The sequence below is a fragment of the Bos indicus x Bos taurus genome, chromosome 23, assembly GCF_003369695.1.
Source record: "Bos indicus x Bos taurus breed Angus x Brahman F1 hybrid chromosome 23, Bos_hybrid_MaternalHap_v2.0, whole genome shotgun sequence".
Taxonomy (NCBI): domain Eukaryota; kingdom Metazoa; phylum Chordata; class Mammalia; order Artiodactyla; family Bovidae; genus Bos; species Bos indicus x Bos taurus.
In genome coordinates this window covers 13,790,208-13,815,649 of record NC_040098.1, presented here as the reverse complement: position 1 = coordinate 13,815,649, position 25,442 = coordinate 13,790,208, and the positions used below count along the sequence as shown (strand labels likewise).

Below are 25,442 nucleotides of genomic sequence, written 5' to 3'. Positions count from 1 at the left end.
TGGGATGCCATTAGGGCCATCTGGGAAGCCCTAAGGCACCATAATGTACACTATAACAAACACAAAATAATTATGGACAAGATGTCTTAAAATACACATATTTTAGAAGCAATAATACTGACCATATTTCTAACAGTTTCGGTTCAGCAGGAAATGAAGAAAATAGGTCTGAATGAAGAATATCATCTAGTTACATTTAAGGGAAAGTCATATTGCTATAACAAGTAAAATGAATTTAGCCAGGAAACTTATTTGACAAATGTATGCTCTCCTTGGCTTTGCAAGTTTGTAACTATCATTTTTTGCCTTTGAATCACACTGCAACTGAGACGGCAAATGAGACATAATATATTAACATTTTTTGTGGTTCTCTCCTATAACAGTGAAAATAACTGCTAAAACTTCTGCAACTGTTTCTGAGACTCTCAGTGCTCTAGACAAAAATAACTGGTTAACTGAAAATCTCACTAGTCGCTAGATAGAGGTGTGTTGGTAAACATTTAGATTCTGGGTCTGGAGTGAGGGCATTCATTTGGATGGTTCCAGTGTCTGCCGTGTAGATAATCCCACCTTGCCTGGTTCTCAGCAACACACCATTATATAATATTTCTGCCACATAGATAGAATAGAAATAATAATGTTCCCCAAGAACATTAATAATAATAAAGTAAAAATAACTAAGAAGTAATGAGTTTTGAGTATTGATTGCCCTCATTAACATAATTAATTTAACTGTAAGTTTATTAATTTTTAATGAAGGCTGTGGTTATCAACCAGATCATCACATTCCTAATTTAACCATCAGTTCTCATGAGCCAGTGCAGGTAGCTTCAGCACACCACCGATTCTAGAGCATCATATAAAAAAGCTGCGGAAAGCCACGAGAAAGCCAACAGAAGGACGTTTCTCTCACAGGGCACCGATCATCACTGTAGCTTCACAGGCCTTTATGCTTTGTGACCACGTTCTGTGCAGAAGTGAAAATACAGAACTAAGGCATTTCAGGATTATCTGGGCCAAATGCTTTCTGGACATAAAATCTGTTCCCACTTACACTTTTCCTACTTACACTACATATACTGGACACTTAGAAAACCACTGCTCACGTAAAGTCTCTTTTTGTTTTCATTTTTTTGCTTTTGTTTCTGTTTTGTTTTTTCCTTTGTTAGAAATCTGAGAAGCAGTAACACGGCAAAATTTACACAAATTGAGGGAAATGGCAATGAAACCATAAACTGAAACTGTGGTCAGTACCCAGGAGCTGGCTTTTCCCCATCTGTAAGCAGCAGCTCAACAACCACGGTGACTCACTACCCAACAGGATGGACCCAAAGCTGAAAGCGCTGGAAGAAATGGTTCCAGAAGAAAAATAGGCCACCTCTGTTTACATTTTTTCTGCCCAGACTTTCTTGACAGGTCAAAAGACCCATAAAGATATCCCTCAAAATAATCTACTATCAGCAATATTTCAATATTGATTATAAATCAATATTTCAATATGAAAAATAAGTATTTCATTTTCAAACAACAATGTCCACCAAACAAAATATTGGGATCTCTTTCAGACAAGCCCTAAAAGATCAGATTCTGTTCCACTTACCAATATTCATACGTTCAGCTTGCTCATTAATGTATTTCACCTTTTCAGTGTAAATGTTTTTATAACCATTTATAAATGAGAGGTAAGATTTGGGAGTCACGTGTGCTCTTCGGCGGTATCTGAGAGTAGAACAGAAAAAAAGACCTTCCGGTGAGGCAGCAGGAATACTGTATCTCTAACTGATTCTTTGACTTGACCCTTATCCCCATTCTGGGCTTCTGTTTCCTCTTCTGGAAAACTGAGAAAGGAATCACTGTCCTACACCTCCTAGGATTTTGTGAAGATCAAAAAATAAAACAGCATACGTAAATACACTTTGTAAACTTTAATGTTCTATACAAATATTAGGGATAAGTGGTTGAAATGAATTTGTGCCGAGATCTGTTTTCATTCGCCAGATATTTGCTACACACCTCTTCCCCACTAGAAACCCAGATGAGATGAGTGGGCTTACAACGGTGAAAGCCAATCTCTCCCCTGAATTTCTGGATTATCCTTGAAATCAAGGCACACTTGATTCAAACATCCAAATCACTACGGTTTCAGTATAATAATTATATTTAACAATAGAAACAAGTAAAAGGAAAAATTTTTATACAGGAGAAACTAAAGTCAAAGAAGAGATCTTCACATACTAAAAATTCATATTTTTATATTACAGTAAGTTTATTTTATATTAAAATTTTACTTTTGGAGTTCTGAACATTAAAAAGCATTTTAAAGGACTCTGGCATATATGTGACTATTAGTAAAACATTATATAAATATCTTTTACATATCTTTTTTTATGCAGGCCATTTTTAAAGCCTTTTATTGAATTTGTTACAACTCTGCTTCTGTTTTTGGCTGCAAGGCATGTGGGATTTTTATTAGCTACCCGATCAGAGATCGAACCAGCACCTCCTACGTTGGACGGCAAAATCTTAACCACTGGACTCCCAGGGAAATCCCACATTATGCATATATAATGCATTCAGAATAAACTTCTACAATAAGAGGATATTGAAAACTTTGAAAAATACACCAAATTTTCAAAACTAAAGACATGGTTTTTTGTAGCTGCACAAAAGTAAAAACTTCTCTTCACAAGTTGACAGCAGTAGAGGTGGAGTGCAAGTTAAGCAGAAAGAAAATCTTCCCAACAAAGAGAATTAATATACACAGATTTACCAAGAGAATCTGGGAGATTATCTATAACTATTTAAGAGGATGGTCCATGTACAGTTTTAAGTAAAGAAAACGACACAGGATAAACAAGTTTTTGTGAGATAGGATCCCCTACCCCTTGGAAAATCAATTAAGTGCTACCAAGACTCTCCATCTGGTCCCATTACTTCATGGCAAATAGATGGGGAAACAGTGGAAACAGTGACAGACTTTATTTTCTTGAGCTCCAAAATCACTGCAGATGGTGACTGCAGCCATGAAATTAAAAGATGCTTGCTCCTTGGAAGAAAAGCTATGACCAGCCTAGACAGCATATTAAAAAACAGAGACATTACTTTGATGACAAAGGTCCATCTACTTAAAGCTATGGTTCTTTCAGTAGTCATGTATGGATGTGAGAGTTGGACTATAAAGAAAGCTTAGCACTGAAGAACTGATGCTTTTGAACTGTGGTGTTGGAGAAAACTCTTGAGAGTCCCTTGGACTGCAAGGAGATCCAACCAGTCAATCTTAAAGGAAATCAGTCCTGAATACTCATTGGAAGGACTGATGCTGAAGTTGAAGCTCTAATACTTTGGCCACCTGATGCAAAGAACTAACTCCTTAGAAAAGACCCTGATGCTGGGAAAGATTGAAGGCAGGAGGAGAAGGGGATGACAGAGGATGAGATGGTTGCATAGCATCACTGACTCAATGGACATGAGTTTGAGTAAGCTCCAGGAGTTGGTGATGGACAGGGAGACCTGGTGTGCATCCATGGGGTTGCAAAGAGTTGGACACAACTGAGCAACTGAACTGAAGACTCTCCATGAAGAAAAATAGGCTTTCTGGGAGGTACTGCACTCCCTGAAGCTCATCCATGAACCCTAAGGAAGAAGTGCTCTGTTATAGAAACCATGTTGGCCACCTTTATTTATAGCAATCATACCAGTGACTATCACACTTCGGAAAAAACTGCTGTATTCTTGAACTGTCAACACCAGCTTTCACATCATGAACGCCATTTCTGCTTTTAGGGACTGGACTCTTCTACTGTCAATTAAACTTCAGTTTCATAATTATTTGTCATGAAAACACAGACAAGATTAAGTGATGCATATTAATGATCCCTTAGCATAAGGCAATAATGAAGCTTTAGGACAGTGGACTTCTTTAACCAAATAAATAATGAACTTGAATAAGAAACAAATTTTAAAGAGTTTATAATGAATTATTTTAAGTCATTTCCAAAAAATTAATTAAGCAAGTGAAATAAAATAATTCATTAAGTATCTGTTACTTTGAAGCCCAGAGGGAAAGGGGTAATTAAAAGTATGGACACTAGTTAATTTTAAAATCTCAATTATTTGTCATCATTTTAATACATAATCACTAGAAAATCAAAGCGAGGGAAAAATCTAAGAGCAGCTGGGATTTTGAGCTCAATCACTGTGACGAGTGTGTTACTGGATGTTACATTTTACTCGTCTTTGGAGTGAACCTTGTGTTTCGGTAGCTGTCACGCTCACGCATCATCACTTACCTCTGGAAATAACTTTCACAGCTCTCTGAAACCATGTCGTGAAAGAGGCCCATTGTTTCTACGACTTGTCTTTTGGTGTCGCTAGAGCAGACAATACTATAGCCTGAGACGAAGTAGGAGGCCACGGCGACCAGCGCCTCCCTAGGCCAGCGACTGAACCAGTCCATGGTGCAGCCCGAGATCAAGCCCGGAAATTTCAAAGAGCGGGCACGGAACTTCTCACCAACCTAGCGACAGAAGTGTCAAAAAAGCATTATACATTTTAAAAATTATATTTTCAAAAAACACAGAGGGATGATTAGTCAGGCATAGAGACCTTTTTATATTCTGAGCCAATAGCCTGACACAACACATTATTTTAGAAATCTTCTTAGACTGCATGAATATGTAAATGAAGTGTCCAGGTGCAAGGAGGCAATAGTTCCACATTCCCTCCTTCCCTAAGACTCATTCTGCTCTAGGAGCTCCCATGTAAGAAGACACTGACATCTTCTTTGCCCATGTGCTACAAACACACAACGGAATATTACTCAGTCATAAAAAGGAATGGATTTGAGTCACTTGTAGTGAAGGAGATGAATCTACAGCCTGTTATACAGAGTGAAGTAAGTCAGAAAGAGAAAAACAAATATTGTATAGTAACACATATATAAGAACCTAGATAAACAGTACTGATGAACCTCTTTACAAGGAAGAAACAGAGATGCAGAGATAGAGAATGGACTTGTGGACACAGTGAGAGAAGGGAGAGTAGGACAAATCGAGAAAGTAGCAGTGACATGTATTCACTACCATGTAAAAGAGAGACCACCAGGGGAAGCTGCTGCACAATGCAGGGAGCCCAGCCCAGCGCGCTGTGACGGCCTAGATGGACGGGACAGGAGGTGGGTGGGAGGCTCAAGAGGGATTCTTAGGCAAGAAAAAAAAACAACTAAATTTGATACTTAAAATTTTAAAGAAAACTTTAAACAATCTGATATTAAAGATCTGTTCCAATAAAGGAAAAATGGATGAAAAAAAAAAAAAGGAAACTGACAAAGCACATTGCTACAGAGAGATGACCAAGACAGTGGAAGGCCTGGAACCAGGGCAAGTGAGACCTGCAGAAGGAATGGGAGGTGTTTGGTCTAAAAAAGAAATGACTTAGGGAGTCTGCAGAAACTTTCCCCAAATATCTGAAGACCTGAATGCAGGAGAGGGATTGGATTCACTTTACAGGACAAACGAAATCACAGGTGAAGAGTCAAGAGACAAAATTCCACCATTTGTAAAGAAGACCTTTCTGGCTATTAGACTACCTAAAAATTAAGCAAGATGCCTCTAAAAATTAAGCAAGATAACTCTAACTTATAGAGTTAGTGAGTCACCTCCCCCACCCCCAAGAGCAGAACTGCCCAACAGAATTTTCTATGATGATGGAAAGGATCTATATATGTGCTTTCTATAGTATCCTAGCCACGTGCAGCTATTGAATATTTGAAATGAAGCTAGTGGGGCTGAGAAATTGGATTTTCATTTTTACTTAATTTTAACTGATCAAAAATCAAATGGCCACACATGGCTAATGGTTACAATACTGGATAGCACAGTGAGTGAGAGACATTCAAACCTACATCAGGGACATTCTAGATGGTATGAATACATTGGAGCTAAAGCTAGAAAAGACTATATCACCAAATCCCTTAAAATAAATAATTTCTGTCTCTAGGTAATCAAAGTTGTAGGGTATGCAATAATTGCTAATGAGTACACTCAATTTTCACTCTTTAGTATGATTTTGGTCAGTGGAGACTGGTGGTAGTCAAGAAGTAACAAGTGTTCATTTCTGAGCAAATCATCTCATCAGAGAAGGCGAACCAAGTACATTCAAGGAAGTAACTCCTCCTACGTAGAAATAACTAAAGTAAAAACTCACTGGAGAAAAGCAGAGAACAACGTGCAAGTTCTTCCTTGATCGTGAAATGAAGTACTCATACAGATTATCGAAGGTGGGAGGATGGCGAGGGAGCTCCCTTTTCATGACCGATATCAGCCCTTGGGTGATTTCATCCATCTCGTCCCGTGCAAACAAATTGGAGATCTTTGAGGAATAGGCAAGAAAGGGTTCAGTATTTCGAGAGTTCCCCACAGCCAACGCACTGCCAAAGTCTGGTTTCCCCCCACCCCCACCACTGCATGTCATTTCTTTTCACATTTTTTCCTGCATCTCTACAGTCAAATCCCTAGTTTGCCAGAAATTCCAAGAGCGCAACTTTTTATTTAGCAGCTTAATCAGGAGCAAATTAAGTTTCCTTTTGCTGAAATAGCTATTACCAAAAAGCCATCTTGTTTACCATTCCAATCACCACTTAAATGTCCAGTGATGCCTTCCGTTCTGATTCACAGTCAGTCTCAACTGTGGTTCCAAAATAGTTAACTAGAGCATGCATCAGTAAGCACCCAGACACATCACTGTGAAGGGGAGAGTGCACACGCAAGGTGTGCTCGCAGGGCTGGCCTTCGCCTGGCATCTGAGAACTAGGCTTTTGGAAGGAAGGCTCCATTACTAATCAATAATGCTGTTCCACTGTACCTACTATTTATAAAAACATTGGGATATATGGTGAACATCTGCTTTCCTTCTGGGAGTCTGGAATTTTGGCAGTTGTGGCCAGGCAGAGAACAACTACATGACCAGCCCCTAAGAAAATCTTGAATTCTGAGTCTCAAATGAGCTTCCTTGAACAGAAAGAGCACATGTGTTTCTGCACTTCACTTCACGTTTCTTCACTTTCACTTCACACCAAAAACACATTCTGTATGGACCCTTTAGTGAGAACATATTAATAGGAAGCATGTATATGGATTTCCCCAGACTCCCCTGGATGTGTCTTTTTCTTTACTGATCCAGCTGAAAATCCTTACTGTGTTGCTGCAATAAATCTTAGTCATAAGCTCAACTATATGCTGAGTCCTGTGTATCCTTCTAATAAAGTACCAAGCATGTGGGTGGTCAAAGAAGTGATGATAAAAATGGTGTCAGCAGTGGTGACATTCAGTTCAGTTCACTCACTCAGTCATGTCCATGGACTCTTTGCGACCCAATGGACTGCAGCATGCCAGGCCTCCTTGTCCATCACCAACTCCCAGAGTTTACTCAAACTCATGTCCATTGAGTTGGTGATGCCATCCAACCATCTCATCCTCTGTTGTCCCCTTCTCCTCCCGCCTTCAATCTTTTCCAGCATCAGGGTCTTTTCCAATGAGTCAGTTCTTCACATCAGGTGGCCAAAGTATTGGAGCTTCAGCTTCAGCATCAGTCCTTCCAATGAACACTCAGGACTGATCTCCTGTAAGATGGCTTGGTTGGATCTCCTTGCAGTCCAAGGGACTCTCAAGAGTCTTCTCCAACACCACAGTTCAAAAGCATCAATTCTTTGGCACTCAGTGGTGACATACACATCTATTTACAGTTAGTGTAACTTTTTCAACCATTCTATACACCTGATATTTAGATAGATAAATGATACATAGATAGATAAACTTTGCTTTTCCTAAAATAAATTACAGGATTAAGCTAAAGATTTAAGAGACAAATAAGGAACCACACTTAAAATGGAAGAAAGCATATAAAATATCTGGAGGTAAGCAGCATTAATTTCACAGAAACTTCAAAAAGTCTATTGAACCTCACGTGTTAATCATTTCTAAAACGAAAAACGTGTGCCAAATGGCTTCCCTTCTTTTTTTAATAATTATTATTTACTTATTTGGCTGTGCCAGGTCTTAGTTGCAGCCATCCGGGATCTTTGCTGCAGCATGCAAACCCTAGTTGCAGCATGTGGTATCTGCTTCCCTGACCAGGGATTGATCCAGGGCGCCCTGCGTTGGGAGCTCAGAGGCTTAGCCACTGGGCCACCAGGGAAGTCCCTAAATACCTCACTTCTGAAAGACTGCTGCTTTCTCTATTCAGATTTACATTTTTAAAATATAACTTCTTTCTCTACTTTGGAGACATACCTCCCCTGAAGATAGCAGGTTGTTGAGATATTCTAGAAATGCCTCATCTTTTATTTCGTTGTCAGTAAAGATAAAAGTGATGCCTTTGCCATCAGCACCAGCAACCTTGTACAAGCCTTTTAAATCATCTGTGAGATTACTCACATTATAAGACCTAAGAAGAGAAGGAGCAGAGAGCTTTAAATGAAAATATAGTCATCATTTATCTCAAAACACAATACAATCCATGATAATTAGAGCGTAATCCACACCTGCTCCGATAGATTCTAAGTTAATAGTGCCTGCTAGAAAACACAGAGCTAAACAGCTGTACATTACCACTCTAAATAAACAGGTTTTATTTAGCTTGAGAACTTAGTGGGGAATTTACCAAAAGTGACTCAGACAGAATAATTGGGAACAAGGAAAAGAACTTTTATTCCCTACAATCCAACAGTCCTCAGCCAACAGATGTTTTTTGCCCAAGTGAATACATATGTAATATTTAAAACTAATCAGATATTTGGATGAGCTTATATTGGTAAGAAGGTATAGATAAATTATAAATAAAAGTAGTGATAAATTACATATAATGGTAATTTTCACATCTCACTGAGCGACTAGATTCAGAGATGCATTATGCAATGTGATATAAATAATAGAAATGTTATAATTATGTGGTCACAGATTCTGAAAAGAGATGAGCCTGGTCTCTGTTTTTCTCGTTTACCCTGTTTCCTACTAAACGCATGTGCTACCAGAAGTGATATGATGTGTAAAAGCAAAGCAGACGTTTTCCTAAGTGTGGCATGTAAATCCTTGTGGGTAGATGCCAATGAAAGGGATTATAAAGAAGTCCTTATTTGAAGGAGGTTTCACAGTGCAAGTAATAGGGAGTTCTGTGTAATTCATAGGGTCTAATGGAAAGACTACTGACATTAAATTCAGGAAGACCAGAGTTCAAATCCCTGCCCTGAAGTTTTATAAAAGTTCCTTCATGTTTTACAGCTTGTTTCCTCATCTGCAAAATGAAGATAATTACAAATTTGTAAAGGTTGTTATGGGCATTTGAGATGATGTACCTTAACTGCACTTAAACGTATAATAGCTTACTTTTATTTTTTTAACCTTTTCATTTTGTATTGGAGTATAGCCAATTAACAACACCGTGACAGTTTCAGGTGGACAGCAAAGGGACTCACACATACATATACATGTATCCATTCTCCCCCAAACTCCCCTCTCTTCCAGGCTGCCACATAGCGTTGAGCAGAGTTCCCTATGCTATGCAGTAGGTCCTTGTTGGTTATCCATTTTAATCATAGCAATGTGTACATATTCATCCCAAACTCCCTAACTATCCCTTCCTCCCATTCTTCCCCCTGGCAACCGTAAGTTCATTCTCTAGTAAGTCTGTGAGTCTGTTTTGTAAATAAGTTCATCTGTATAATTTCTTTTTAGATTCTGCAAATAAGAGATGTCATAGCTTATTTTTAAATTAGGAGAGGAAATGAAGCCCTTCTGGGTGGAATTATAGTTAATCTTGTAGATCTCAGCAAAAGGAATACTATCAAGAAGAGACGATATATCCCCTCAAAATAATTGCCAAGGGGGAGAACTCATTAAAAAGGGAAACGGGTAAGTTGGTTTGCTGAGAAGCAGCTGCACTTGTGAGAGCGACATAGCCTGCATCCTTACTCAGAAGTGCCCGGTGTTAGAGCAACCCTCTCACTGACCACTCAAGGAAGTCACAAAGCTGTTTTGCTCTTTTTTTTTTAATTAAGCAGACTGTTAGGCATTGCTTTTACAATATATAGACATGGTCACAGCACACCCTCTCTAGGTCCATATCCCTCTCACTGCTTTCCTTCATAGCTAAGCCTCTTGAGGAGTTTTAAAATTTGTTTATATTTGCTTCTTCGCTTCCTTAAAGCAATGTGGCTTCCGCCCCCATCTGATCCACTCAAAGGTTAGTCACCACTCTTCAGGCTTTAATCTCGTTTTTAGGCTAATTCTCTGCCTTCGGGTTTCTGGAAACCACGTCAGATTTCCTCCTCTGCCTGGCCTCTTCTCCTCACTCCCCCTGCATTGTTATACCCACCACTTCTATCTCGAGGAGTATACTCAGACGTGTGCAGGAATATTCGTAACAGCTGTATTTGCAAAACGAAAACCCGGCAAACGTTTATCAACAGTACGATGGACAAGCAAACTGTGGCAATATGTGATAAAATGGGAGGCTCCACAGCAATAAAAAAGAATAAACTACTGCTGCACGCAGCCGCATGGGTGACTCACAAACACCACGCAAGCAACAAAAACGGCATTAAAGAGGAAACCCCATACGATTCGACTGACATAAAGCTGAAAAATAGGCCAAGTAAAGCAATGGGCTTAGAAGTTAGAATATTCTTCCCCTTAGGAGGGTAGTGACTGGGACAAGACCCAAGGTGTACTTCTGGGTGCTAGCGATGTTTTATTTCTTTATCTGTGACCTAACTACATAGGTGTACTTACTTTTTGACACCCATGATTTGTGAACATTTTTTTTTAATGTATATTACCCTGAAATAAAAACGTTTACTTGAAAAAGAAATACAATATATTGTTGTAATCTTTTTTATTTTTGTTTATTTGGCTATGCCCAGCAGCATGCAGGATCTCAGTTTCCTGACCAGGGATCAAACTGTTGCCCCCAGCAGTAGAAACATGGAGTCTTAACCACTGAACCTGCAGATAAATCCTATTGTAATTTTTTTTTATTTCGTTTTTTAGTTGGAGGATAATTGCTTTACAATGTTGTGTTGCTTTCTGCCATCAGTTCAGTTCAGTTCAGTTCAGTCGCTCAGTCGTGTCCAACTCTTTGCGACCCCATGAATCGCAGCACACTAGGCCTCCCTGTCCATCACCAACTCCCAGAGTTCACTCAAACTCACGTCCATCGAGTCGGTGATGCCATCCAGCCATCTCATCCTCTGTCGTCCCCTTTTCTCATCCTCTGTCGTCCCCTTTTCCTCCTGCCCCCAATCCCTCCCAGCATGGGTGTCTTTTCCAATGAGTCAACTCTTCGCGTGAGGTGGCCAAAGTACTGGAATTTCAGCTTTAGCATCATTACTTCCAAAGAACACCCAGGGCTGATCTCCTTCAGAATGGACTGGTTGGATCTCCTTGCAGTCTAAGGGACTCTCAAGAGTCTTCTCCAACACCACAGTCCAAAAGGATCAATTCTTCGGCATTCAGCTTTCTTCACATACAACGACGCAAATCAGTCATAATTATATATGTAATTTTTTTAAGCAAACATTTCACTCCAGTGAAATCAACAATAGAGAAAAAAACATATTGGCGTGTTTCATTTTATCTTACCTGGTTAATGTTATCTGGAATATTTGATATCCAGCTATAAAAGAGGCCAATCTTGAAAGACTTTGTTTTCCTGACCCACCGACACCCACAAGCAACGCATTTCCACATGATGTTCGGATTATTCGTGAAATCTGTTTTGAAATAAAATAGTATATATTTGAAAATAGAATTCAGCTATTTACATCTGCTTGCAATAAATGGGTCCAAAGTTTGACCACACGCTTCGAGACTACATTAGACTTTCTCATTTAATGTACAAGGGTTCATATTGATTTATTCAATTCCAGTTCTTTCATTGCCCATCTATATTTACATCATGAAAAAGAGTGCAAATTGGCTTTCCTCTCTCCTATTTTAAAATGATTTGCTCTGTGTGTGTGTAATTTTATTATTTTCAGACTCAACGGGTAATGGAACTGCTCTTCCCAATCTGCAGGGAGCAGTTTAGAACTGTTTGCTTATTATCATCAGTCTAACACACTGACTTAGCAGAAACCAAGTGCTACGTAGCTCTACAGCAAATGCTACCTCTACCATATCTCTGCCAGTGAAAATTTTTTAAAAGTATCAAAATTCTATTTACAATGGAGGCATGGAAACATCTGTAGAAAAAACTTAGGGAAACAGCCTTTAGCTTTGTGTTGCTTTTCTAAGGAGATTTCCTCACAGAGAGGATAAGGCCCAAGCTGTGGTTTGAATCTTATGCGGGTCAGTTGGAGACATTGCTTAAAAGCTGTCTTTTACATTAATACCACTGATTAGAAGAAAATCTAGATGGACCGTTAAATTCATTTATCACCACAGCAAAGAATTTTTTTAAATCCAAGTTTTACAGGGGGCAGACGCCTTGATATGTGTCAAATCTACTATTATATTTTAAATACGTTAATCGCTTATGTGCTTTGCACCTAGAACAGGGTACCAGGCCCCTAAGACCAAGCCACTGTGGGTACTCAGTAATTATTTGTTGGGATTCCCTGGTGGTCTAGTGGTTGGGAATCTGCCTTGCAATGCAAGGAATTCAGGTTCAGTCCCTGGTCTGGAAACTAAGGTCCCACATGCCTCAGAACCACTAAGCCCATGCACCACAACCAGGAGTCCATGTGCCATGATGAAAGAGCCCACGTGCCACAACTAAGAGCCAACATGGCCTAAATAAATAAGTAAACATCTTTTAAAATAATAATTATTAATTGTTGAATAGATGAATGTAAATTCACCAATTTTGCAGAAGACGATTCTATGATAAATACAGAGTTAACTGTCTCTTCTTTATGAAACCTTCCTACTCCAATTTGTTGGAGAAACTCTTTTTATATCTATAAATTACATAGTCAAACAACTCCTTCCTGCAGCCTTTCACACCTGGATCCAAGCCATACTTCTTTTAGGTGATGCCTCTAGTTGGTTCCTATTTTTATCAGTCCTGTATACCCACATTTTCCTTTTCCCCATAGTCTGTAAGTCAATCATGAAATCGACATTTTTAAATACATCAACTTTTCCTCCATGGGCAACGGGATTTCCATTACACCAAAACATAGTTTGAGGGAATATTTTTTTCATAGAGTTCTCCAGCTTACTGGCTAAAAAGGTAAAACTCTTTGACTCAGCGAGTCGAATACAAAACCCATCAGTTTGCCCTTGAAAAACATTTGCTGTCATATAGATGGATTCAAATAAGGGGTTCCTGATTAAGCCTTTGTTTTGTTAGAGAGTGAACCGACTTTACCTATAGATTCTCTTCTATTAACTCTCAGATACTATATATGTATTCTCTAAAAAAGTTTATCTGTGAAATTCACTAAGCTTTTACATTATCTATTTATATCAGTAAACAATCAATAGTGAGAACCTTAATAAGATGAGTCATTGCATCTTTAAAAAACACCAGATCAAGAGATGTTCCTCTAATGATTTCATTGAACTGTCTCTGGTAAAACTGGAGTTTTTCAGACAGAAATTCAAAGGATGGTACCTAAGAGTGGGGAGAGAGAAAAATAATATTTAAGATCCAAAATTCTGGAATGCTATAATTGCAAACATATTCACAAGTAATTCTTAAAAAAAAAAAGGTTAAACCTAATGGATTTCCAAAAATTTGTCATGAATGAATTGACTTTTAGTTATTTCCATTTTCAGATCCTGAAACCTAACTGGTTGGTTTCCAATATGAAATTATTCTTAACTTTTTCCTTTAGGAATCCCAGCACCAACTACTGTCCATGTTAATTAAGGCTGTAATATAACAAATGTATTTCTCAGTTTTTATTTGCTTCTTAACAGTGCTTATGGAGCTTTAAAAATATATAGAAATTTTACATTATGTATGTAGTCAAATTATTCTGAAATCAATATTCACTTATTTCTTTTGCAAATGGTTGCTCCCCATTTAATTCTTTGACCAACATGCATTTCAAAATTACTCTATGTGACCCTGTTTAAAAAAAATCTCTTTGGAGTCTTGCTTCAAGCGTCATTAAATCTATACGTTAACTTATGGAAAACAATGTGTTGCCATTTAACCAAGTAAAGTTTTATCACATTTATTTCTAGATGTTTTACATATTTATTGCTAACTGAATGAAATACTTTTATGTTGTATTTCCTATCTTGGGATTATTGGCAAGAGATGGCAATCCTTTTTCTATAAAGGGCAAGATAGTAAATATTTTAGACTTTGTGGCCCATATGGTCATTCAACTCCACTTTTGTAGTACAAAAGCAGTCATAGACAATATATAAACAAATGGGCTTGGTTGTGTTCCAATACAGCTTTACTTGTGAACAATGAAATTTGAATTCTGTGTAATTTTCATGTGTCACACAATATTATTGTTCTTTGATTTTTTGTCTACCCATTTAAAAATGCAAAACCCTTCTTAGCTCACAAATCTGACAAAAAGAGGCAGTAGGCTGGATTTGGCCCATTGGCTAATATAGAGGATATTTATTCAGTTATAGATTTATATCACACTTAGTCATATAACTGAACTCTTAGTAGTTGGAACTGATTTTTAAAAATCTCTTGGATTATATTAAGAGATAATCATATCTGTCAGTACCTAACACTTTTGCTTTTGATAATTACATCTATTTTCTTCTTGTCATTTTGTTGCACTGCCTAGAACTTTCAAAACAATATTAAGTAATCAAGATAACTGCACACATACTTGTCTTATACCTGACTTTAACGGGACGGCTGCTAAATTTCTTTGAAATAAACATTTCACTTGGTGTATGATGACATGAAACATAGAACTATTGTAGAAGTTATGATAACTCCAAAGGGGGACTCCAGTGCAGGGAGAAATATCTAGCTAGATGAGTGATCGAAAAAGCCTGAGAATACCAATTCGTAGACTTTGGGCACTTCAAATGCCGTGTCTTCAGGTTCATCTCCAGTTGGCTCAGGCATCTCACGGAGAAAATCTACAAAGTATGGCTCAGGAAGAATATATGACCCCACATCTGGGCTAACATTTTCTTCAACTGAACGAACAAGTTGTGTATTAAACCACTGCTCATCATCAGGCGTAATAAATCTAAAAGAAAAATACAGGAGTAAGAAATGCAAACTAGGAAGGCATCTGTTCTAACTGAACATGGTTTTAACCTCTCTCCACATCTTCTCAGCCCTCACCCTGTACATCCATTACCTCAAAACACAGAAACAGTATGTTCAGCCTTCTGACCAGAGGCAGACTGAACTCCATCCAAGAGAGTTATAACCCTGACAGTGTCACTTACAGAAAATACTGACTGTGTTTCTCTGTGGCCAGACTCAAGCTCCTCTGAATCCTCTTCCCAACCAGGCCCGAAATTTTGGACTCTCATGTCCTTCTTTGCATCACCCATTTTTAGCAAGAATCCCGTTAGATCAGTTTAGGCAGCTGCTGCTGCAAAGTTGCTTCAGTCGTGTCCGACCCTATAGACGACAGCCCACTAGGCTCCCCCGTCCCTGGGATTCTCCAGGCAAGAACACTGGAGTGGGTTGCCATTTCCTTCTCCAATGCATGAAAGTGAAAAGTGAAAGTGAAGACGCTCAGTCATGTCTGACTCTTTGCGACCCCATGGACTGCAGCCTACCAGGCTCCTCTGTCCATGGGATTGTCCAGGAAGAGTACTGGAGTGGGTTGCCGTTGCCTTCTCTGAGTTTAGGCAGAATCCTCCCATAACCCCCTTATTTCCTCTTAGTAATTTCCCATCCAAACTCCCCCATTTTGTTCCCCATTATAAATTCTCACTTTTCCCTGCTTGTATTCAGAGTTGAGCCCATTTCTCAGCCCTACTGCAAAACCTCACTGTATAGTCCCTACATCTATCACAATAGTCTTGAATAAAGGGTGAGTGTCTTATTGTTTTAACAAGTGTGATTGATTTTTTTCTTTAACAAAACAGGTAAGTCCCTTGGGTGAGGCCCAAGATCCCTGAAACTTGCGACAGAAGAGGAGAATTTGACAGCCAGTAGTGGATGAGCATCCTCTTTCTGGGTCTGTGCACACCCAGTGTATGAAGGTTCTTTTCACACTTATAACATCAGAGTGGGAAGGGAGGAAGGAGTGGGACTAATATTTGACAGAGGCCACTTTGTGTGAGACATTGTAGTAGGTCCTTTACAGCTTTGTAAGAACAGCACTGGGTTTCTCTGGTGGCTCAGCGGTAAAGAATCCACCTGCCAATGCAGGAGACACAGGTTCAATTCCTTGGCTCAGGAAGATCCCCTGGAGAAGGAAATGGCAACCCACTCTAGTATTCTTGTCTGGGAAATCCCATGGACAGAGGAACCGGATGGGCTACAGTCCATGGGGTTGCAAAAGAGTCAGCTGTGACCTAGTGACTAAACAACAAGACCAGCATCACCGTCATGTTTTATAGACAAGCGAACGGAGCCTCAGAAAGATGACTTCGTTTATGTACCAAATGTCACCATGCAACAGAGCTCTCACTACAAGCTCTTTCAAGTTTTTTTTTAGAAACTATACATAACCAAAATTTGCCTCTGAATGTTGTCAATGTGCCGATAATGTGAGCATATTTTTAAAATGTCTTATTGAAATAATACTCAAGGAAATTGGTGGAGTGGTTTTTCAAGGTGACCAGCAGGTGGGAAATGACATCCATGTGTCATAAGCCTCAGAGCAATTTAAGAAAATATTCTACTTATTTGAGTAGATAATGCAGGAGTTAATCTAGTAGTATAAACTGCTTATATATTACATTTAAACTCAAGCACTGCAATACACACCTGTCAGCAATTACTCTGTTGCACTCATGTTTGAAAAGTGACAGAAGAACATGAACTGAAGCACACTCGTCGGCTTTTATGGTTAACATGCCTTGCCAAATTCTGGAAAGATCTCGCAGATTGAAAATGTAATGAAATTTAGAAGGAGTAGGCAGCATCTTCACCTAGAGTTGAGAGAAAAAGAAACACTCTTCAATTTCAATTCAAGATAAAACCAAAAATCTTTTAGAATGATTTTATTTCAAAGTTCCGATTTTATATAAAAGAGACTGGGCAAATAAATTAAGTTTGTATTTTTGTTACAGCATTTATGGAATAAACGCATCATAAATAAACCAAAATATAAAAGACCATAACGCTTTGAATAGGATGGACTCAAGATAATGCACTATATGCAGATTCTAACTCTTGTTCTAGCCCCATGAGTTGACTTTGACCAAGCCATTGTTCCTTGAGTTTTTAAAAACTGTGAATTGTAAGCATAAGCATTCCTAATCATTATTAACCTTATTAGTGTGTCTATAGAAATTGTTGTTACTGTTGTTCAGTCGCTCAGTCGTGTTCGACTCTGTGACCCCATGCACTGCAGCATGCTAGGCTTCCCTGTCCCTCACTATTTCCTGGAGTTTGCTTAGACTCATGTCCATTGAGTCAATGATGCCATCCAACCATCTCATCCTCTGTCGCCTCCTTTTCCTCTTGTCCTCAGTCTTTTCCAGCATCAGGGTCTTTTCCAGTGAGTCGGCTCTTCACATCAGGTGGCCTAAGTATTGGAGCTTCAGCTTCAGCATCAGTCCTTTCAATGAATATTCTGGATTGATTTCCTTTAGGATTGACTGGTTTGATCTCCTTGTTGAACAATGGACTCTCAAGAGTCTTCTTTAGCACTACAGTTAGAAGGCATCAATTCTTTGGTGCTCAGCCTTCTTTATGGTTCAACTCTCACACCCATAAACGACTACTGGAAAAACCATAGCTTTGACTATGAGGACCTTTGTTGGCAAATTGATGTCTCTGCTTTTTAATACGCTGACTAGGTTTATCATAGCTTTTCTTCCGAGGAGCAAGCGTCTTTTAATTTCATGGCTGCAGTCACCAACTACAGCAATTTTGGAGCCCAAGAAAATAAAGTCTGCCACTGTTTCCACTGTTTTCCATCTATTTGTCATGAAGTGATGGGACTGGATGCCATGATCTTAGTTTTTTCACGGTGAGTTTTAAACGAGCTTTTTCACTCTCCTCTTTTACCTTCATCAAGAGGCTGTTTAGTTCCTCTTTGCTTTTTGCCATAAGGGTGGCATCATCTGCATATCTGAGGTTATTGATATTTCTCCCAGCAATCTTGATTCCAGCTTGTGCTTCCTCCAGCCCAGTGTTTCTCATGATGTACTCTGCATATAAGTTAAATAAGCAGGGTGGCAATACATAGCCTTTACTCCTTTCCCAATTTTGAACCAGTTTATTATTCCATGTCCAGTTCTAACTGTTGCTTCTTGACCTGCATACAGGTTTCTTAGGAGGAAGATAAGTGGTCTGGTATTCCCATCTCTTTAAGAATTTTCCATAGTTTGTTGTGATCCTACATCAAAATGGAAATATGTCATAACAAAAAAACTGATTGTGAGCTGGTGGTCATTTGGTTAAGAATAATGGAAGTTCATGTCTAAAGTCAAGAAAAACCATCTTTTATAGGTTGCTTTGATTAAGGTCCTGAGTGCATTTGGATTTCCACAAATATATTTGTTTATCATAATCTAGATTTCACTTATGGATCCAAACTCAGTCAATATGCTTTCATATATCTCTATATCCACAATAGAATTGGCAGGCAAGTATGATATGCAGCTATAATTACTTAGTAGTTTTTGTGGGTTTTGCTTGTTTGTTTGAACACTAAGTTACTTATTATTTCTACCCACTTCTAAATCCAAATAGGCAAAGCTATAATATGACACCTTCTACATTCTTATACAAAGAGGTACCAGTTAAGGGATAAATTTGAGGCATTAGGTGTGGGAAGTATTGCTGCCCAAGTGTAAAGATTGTAATTGATACCACCAGCATCATTTTGTAAGTGAAACAATGAGAACTCTGGAAATATAAAGCAAACTTGCCATAAGAGTAATTCAGGAAAGTAAATGCTTTCTTTAGCACTTATTCATGGAATATGCCCTTTCTATATTGAAAAAGTACCCTATTGAGTTTACAGAGTAATTTCTACAGGCTAATTCACAGTGCAAGTTAAAAACAGCAGGTAGCAAATGAAGATAGAATAAAGAGAAATGATATATTAGCAATCACCTTTCACTTTCCCTCTTTGCTTTCAGTTCCATTCCAAGCTAAAATGTTCATACTACTCACCAAAATGTAAAGTAGGCACTTATATTACAAATATGCACAAATAAAGGGATAAGGCTATGTGAACATTACTTTTTTTCTTTCCTGTAAAAGACTGCAGTTATGACGGCAGCTGTTGGCAACTTAAGCAACCATTAGGGAGAATTAAATGAAGTCCTTTCTTACCCTATTCTTTCTTATTTATTAATCTGCTTCTTACCTCATCTTTCAACATTTTCTTTTAATTTTTGTCAGCTTCTTTTTTTTCTCACCTGCTTCTCCTTTAAAGCTATGTAAAGTAATATAAAAGTAAAGAGATAGACTAGGCATGAATGGATTAAAAGAGTGCTTTGTGAAAATGGGAAATTTGAAGAAAAGATGCAATGAAAGCTGCTTATTTGAGGCTGGGGAGAGGAGGAAGATTCATTCATTTTTTATGACTATTTTTGAGTATCTCCCACTACCCTTACCAAGATATCATGGTAAATAGGACAGCTAAATCTGCTGCCATCAGGGGCCTATTCAAGTGGGAGAGCCTGGTGATATATAGGAAACAAATATAAACTAACAGAGAGACATATAATCATGATAAAAGTCATAGTAAGAACAAATGAAGGATCAGGAGACAGATAAGGCCTGTAATGGGGTCATGGACAGTTATTTTAGAGAAAATCATCTAAGAAAGCCCCTCTGATGGTAAGATGATGAGAAGAGTCAAACAAAGTACAAATGTCCAGAAGCATAAAAACTTGGGGGTGTTCAAGAAACGGTGAGAAGGGCAGTGTGGCTGGAGAAGAACAATGGGAGGGAAGAAGGGTGTTTATGTATGTTCAGTGGCTCAGTTGTGTCCAACTCTTTGCGACTCTATGGACTGTAGCCTGCCAGGCTCCTCTGTCTATGGGATTTTCCCAGCAAGAATACTGGAGTGGGTTACCATTTTCTACTCCAGGGGATCTTCCCAACCAGGTATCAAACCTGTGTCTCCTGCATTGAAGGTGGATTCTTTACCACTGAGCTACTAAGCAGTGAGCAGGGGCCAACTCAGGTTGACAGAGCAGAGGGCAGGTGGAATGTTTCACTGCAGTGTAACTGAGAATCTACTGGTGATTTTAAGATTGAGTAAAGAGCAACTTCCCTGGTGGCCCAGTGCTTAAGACTCCATGCTTCCACTGTGGGGGATACGGGTTCGATCCCTGGTCAGGGGACTGAGATCTCATATGCCTGCACTATGGGTCCAAAAATAAATAAATAAAATGGAGAAGTAGCATTATCTTTTTTTTAAAAAGAATATCTTTTAAAACAAAGGGAATATGAGGTACCATTTCACGCCAGTCAGAATGGCTACAATCCAAAAGTCTACAAGCAATAAATGCTGGAGAGGGTGTGGAGAAAAGGGAACTCTCTTACACTGTTGGTGGGAATGCAAACTAGTACAGCCACTATGGAGAACAGTGTGGAGATTCCTTAAAAAACTGGAAATAGAACTGCCTTATGATCCAGCAATCCCACTGCTGGGCATACACATTGAGGAAACCAGAAGGGAAAGAGACACGTGTACCCCAATGTTCATCGCAGCACTGTTTATAATAGCCAGGACATGGAAGCAACCTAGATGCCCATCAGCAGATGAATGGATAAGAAAGCTGTGGTACATATACACAATGGAGTATTACTCAGCCATTAAAAAGAATACATTTGAATCAGTTCTAATGAGATGGATAAAACTGGAACCTATTATACAGAGTGAAGTAAGCCAGAAAGAAAAACACCAATACAGTATACTAACACATATATATGGAATTTAGAAAGATGGTAACAATAACCCTGTGTACGAGACAGCAAAAGAGACACCGATGTATAGATCAGTCTTATGGACTCTGTGGGAGAGGGAGAGGGTGGGGAGATTTGGGAGAATAGCATTGAAACATGTATAATATCATGTATGAAACGAGTCGCCAGTCCAGGTTCGATGCACGGTACTGGATGCTTGGGGCTGGTGCACTGGGACGACCCAGAGGGAGGGTAGGGGAGGGAGGAGGGAGGAGGGTTCAGGATGGGGAACATGGGTATACCTGTGGCGGATTCATTTCGATATTTGGCAAAACTAATACAATATTGTAAAGTTTAAAAATAAAATAAAATTTAAAAAAATAAAATAAATTAATTCATTTAAAAAAATAAAACAAAGGGAATAATGATCTCTGATGTACTTTTAAAAAAGCATTTTTAGGACCATGTAAAGAACAGATTCTAGGAGGACAAGGAGACTGTTTAGGAAGCTGCTGCCTGGTCTAGAGGGCAGGGAATGGAAACGTCTATCAGGGTGATCACAGTCAGGTGGCAGTAAGCACTCAACTTCTGGATATAGTATTTTGAAAGCCTGCTTACTAAGATTTGCTGATGGCCTGGATGTAGGGAATAAGAGCGAAATCAAGGATGGAGTCCTGTGTTTTAGCCTGAAAAGCAGGATAATTAAGATACGAAAGTCTGATAGAGACACGTTAACTTTGAGATCGTTACTAGATATCAAAGTGGTGGTGTCTACTAAGTAAGCCCATTAGAAACAAGTCTGGAGTTGAGGAGAGAGGCCTGGGATGGAGGTATTGATTTTGAAGTCATCAGCCCAGAGATGGCATTTAAAGCCGCGAAGCTGGATGAGGCTACCTGGGTCATAATGGAGGCAGAGATGAGGTTCCAGGATGGAGATCAGGCGTACCACAGTACTTAGAGGAGGGGGGAGAGTGGGGACTTAGAGAAGGCAGCCAGTGAGGTAAGAAGCATGAGGCCTCTCTGAAGCCAAGAATGTATTTAGAGGGATCATCAAATGCCACTAAAGGGTCAAGTCAGAGGAAGACAAAATCAGCCTCTGGGTTTGGTAAGATTGTGGCCTTTGATGACCTTGATGAGAGCAGTGGAAATGAGAACTTGTGCAAAACGTGTTAAAAAGATAAAGAAAGGTGAGGAAGTGGAACTGATTAACACTCATAAAAGAAGCTTTGATGGAAAGATACCAGGAAGACCAAAGCCTTCCAGAAAAATATGTACAAGGGCATGTTAAATTGAACAACAGTCCCACTGGAAAAAGATGGATCTTATGACAGAGAATTATCTTAGACATTCAGACATTCTGAAACTCCAGTCTGGAGCAGGCCCCATGCAAAAAAATGGTCACAGCAGCGGGGCTACACAGAAGAAATCCCCCAGTCCACCCAGGGGTCTGAGAGGCTGCCACACTCCAGGTTTCCCCAGGACATCAGCGTCTGTCCAGATGTGCATAAATGGCCAAACGAACGTATGAACTATGACAAGTAATCCTCATCTCCTTCACCACTTTTTTTTAGCACATATATCAATGCTATTTTTTTGTGTGTTTTTTTTTTTTAAATCTCTGACCTATCTTTAATTACTTTTTCATGAGTCTACCTTCAGACATCTGGTGACAGCTACAATGCTCCCTTAGGGCATTGATCTCTGTAGTAAAATCTAGACTACTTTATTAAGTACATTGTATTCATTTACTAATTCATGCTCCACCTCAGAGGAACCCACAAGTTGGACTTTAAGTCCTGACTAGCTAAGAATATCTGGAAATCCATGTAGTCACTCAGTGAACATCTGAGTGTCTGGCACAGTTTGGTTCTTGGGGGTGGGGAGGGGAAGACAGGCATAAAGAGTTACAAATCAGAGAAACAAGTAGAAAAGCAGTGTTCTCATTTCAGCAAAATTCTACTTTATCTTGAATGCAATGTCTGGTTTACAGTAATATCTCATACATATGGAAAGCATCATTCAGTCAGAATATTTGCTCCCTGGAAGGAAAAGGTGTCATAAATCTATTCAAGCCCCTAATTTGTCTTTGCCCGAAAAAACACTACCACCCAATATGTGATGAGAACTTCCTGAGCCACTGAGAAATTAGTGACATTTTTTCCTGATTACTGATAACGGACGGTTTTGTACCTTCGTCCACTGCCACAGCATTCTGCTCGCGGAAACCAAATTCAGAATCATCTCACATATTTCAGGTTTGAACCTTCTGCAAGCATCAAAATACCCACAGCCAATAACTCCTGAAAAATAAACAAGATTGAGAGTACAAGCTTACTTCAAGATCACAAAGTACATGTTTATCCCAGTGAATAAATCATTACAAGGTGTGAAGAATTTCTCTCAAAGAATCAGCTAAGACTGGGAGTCAGCAGTGGGACCTGCAAAGCTTAGTACACACTGATAAGTATTTTATATATATTAACCCTTTTAATTTTCCCAACATCCTACAAGAAAGAATCTGAGGTCGGTATTATTATTATTCCCATTTTTACTTATTTTTTATTGAAATATGGTCAACACACACTATTCTGGTATTTTCAGGTGTACAACATAGTAATTCAACATTCAAAACATCACACTGGTCAGAACGGCTGTTATGAAAAAGTCCACAAACAATAAATGCTGTAGAGGGAGTAGGGGAGCCCTCTTATACTTCCTGGGAATGTAAGCTGGTACAGCCACTATGGAGAACAGCATGGAGGTTCCTTTAAAAACTAAAAACACAGCTGCCATGTGATTCAGCTACCCAACTCCTGAGCATGTATCTGGAGAAACCATAATGTGAAAGGATACACACACCCAGTGTTCACGGCAGCACTACAGACAATAGCCAAGACATGGGAGCAATCTAAATGTCCACTGACAGATGAATAGATAAAGATGTGGTACATATGGGCAATGGAATATCGCTCAGCCATCAAAAAGAATGAAGTAATGCCATCTGCAGCCACATGGATGGACCTAGAGATTACCACACAATAACAAAGACAAACATCATATCTCTTATATAGGGAATCTAAAAAAAAAATAATACAGATGAACTTACAAAACAGACCCACACACATAGAAAATAAAGTTAAGGTTTCCAAAGGGAAAAGAGGGGGATAAACTAGGAGTCTGGGATTACCATATACACATTACTATTATATATGATGGCACCCCACTCCAGTACTCTTGCCTGGAAAATCCCATGGATGGAGGAGCCTGGTGGGCTGCAGTCCATGGGGTCTCTAAGAGTCAGACACGACTGAGTGACTTCACTTTCACTTTCCACTTTCATGCATTGGAGAAGGAAATGGCAACCCACTCCAGTGTTCTTGCCTGGAGAATCCCAGGGACGGGGGAGCCTGGTGGGCTGCCGTCTATGGGGTCACACAGAGTCGGACACGACTGAAGCGACTTAGCAGCATTATATATGAAATAGATAAGGACCCACTGAATAGCACAGAGAACTATACTCAACATTTTGTAATAACCTATAAGGGAAAATAATCTGAAAAAAAAAAAGGATATATACGTATGTACAACTGAATCGCTTTGCTGTACACCTGGAACTAATGCAACATTGTAAATCAACTATACCTCAGTTAAAGAAGTGATCACCACAGTAAGCCTGATAACCCTCTGTCACCATGCAAAACTATTACTATATTATTGACTACATTTCTGTATATTATAACCCTAGGACTAATTTATTTCAAAACTGAAAGTTTGTACCTCTGAATCCCCTTCACCTATTTCACTAATCCTTCCATTCTTATCCCTTCTGGCAACCACCAAGTTGATCTCTGTATCCATGAGTCCGTTTCCATTTTGTTTTGTTTGCTAATTTGTTTTATTCCCCAGAGTCCACATATAAGTGAGACCATAGGTATTTGTCTTTCTCTGTCTGACATGACTTGCCATTTGCAACAACATGGATGGACACAGAGGGTATTATTATTCTCATTTTAATACGAGTTTACCAACTTACCCAAGATCACCCAGCTTGTACGTGGGTGGATCTAAGGTTTGGACCTAAAGGAAACTTGGCTCTGGAACCCATAAAGCAGGCTTCACTGAAGAGTAGAAGAGCTAGAAAAGAACTATTTCCTCATCTTATAGATGAGGAGAGGAGGTAGAGATAAGTAAAGCAAAATGTTCCAGGTCAAAGGAATTGGTTGTTGACATTAGTAGAATGTCAGGACCCCCATCTCCTGACCTGCAATCAGCAACACCCTGGCCTGAGTGCTGATGTAATGGTTCCTAGGAAACACCCAGCCCAGTGAATCTGACATGATCACCCTCAGGAATGACTGTGTTATATGTCTATAGACTGTTTCTAAAGTCTCAAAGTGTGTTTGGTGTTAGACTGCAAAAAGATTTAACCCTACTTCGTGCCAGTGAGACTCAGT

General features: G+C 39.1%; 1 protein-coding gene across 2 annotated transcripts in view; it reads right to left on the bottom strand.

Moving 5' to 3' along the window:
* DNAH8 (dynein axonemal heavy chain 8) overlaps positions 1-25,442 on the bottom strand; it is a 321,904-nt gene that overhangs the window by 124,530 nt on the left and 171,932 nt on the right. For both annotated transcript variants that reach the window (XM_027525064.1, XM_027525063.1), the window contains exons 57-65: positions 23,179-23,288; positions 16,882-17,045; positions 14,986-15,178; positions 13,489-13,611; positions 11,634-11,764; positions 8,289-8,442; positions 6,205-6,369; positions 4,290-4,516; positions 1,601-1,719 (exon numbers count right to left, since the gene is read on the bottom strand). In XM_027525064.1, coding sequence (XP_027380865.1) covers positions 1,601-1,719; positions 4,290-4,516; positions 6,205-6,369; positions 8,289-8,442; positions 11,634-11,764; positions 13,489-13,611; positions 14,986-15,178; positions 16,882-17,045; positions 23,179-23,288 — 1,386 coding nt within the window. The remainder of the gene's footprint in view (positions 1-1,600; positions 1,720-4,289; positions 4,517-6,204; positions 6,370-8,288; positions 8,443-11,633; positions 11,765-13,488; positions 13,612-14,985; positions 15,179-16,881; positions 17,046-23,178; positions 23,289-25,442) is intronic.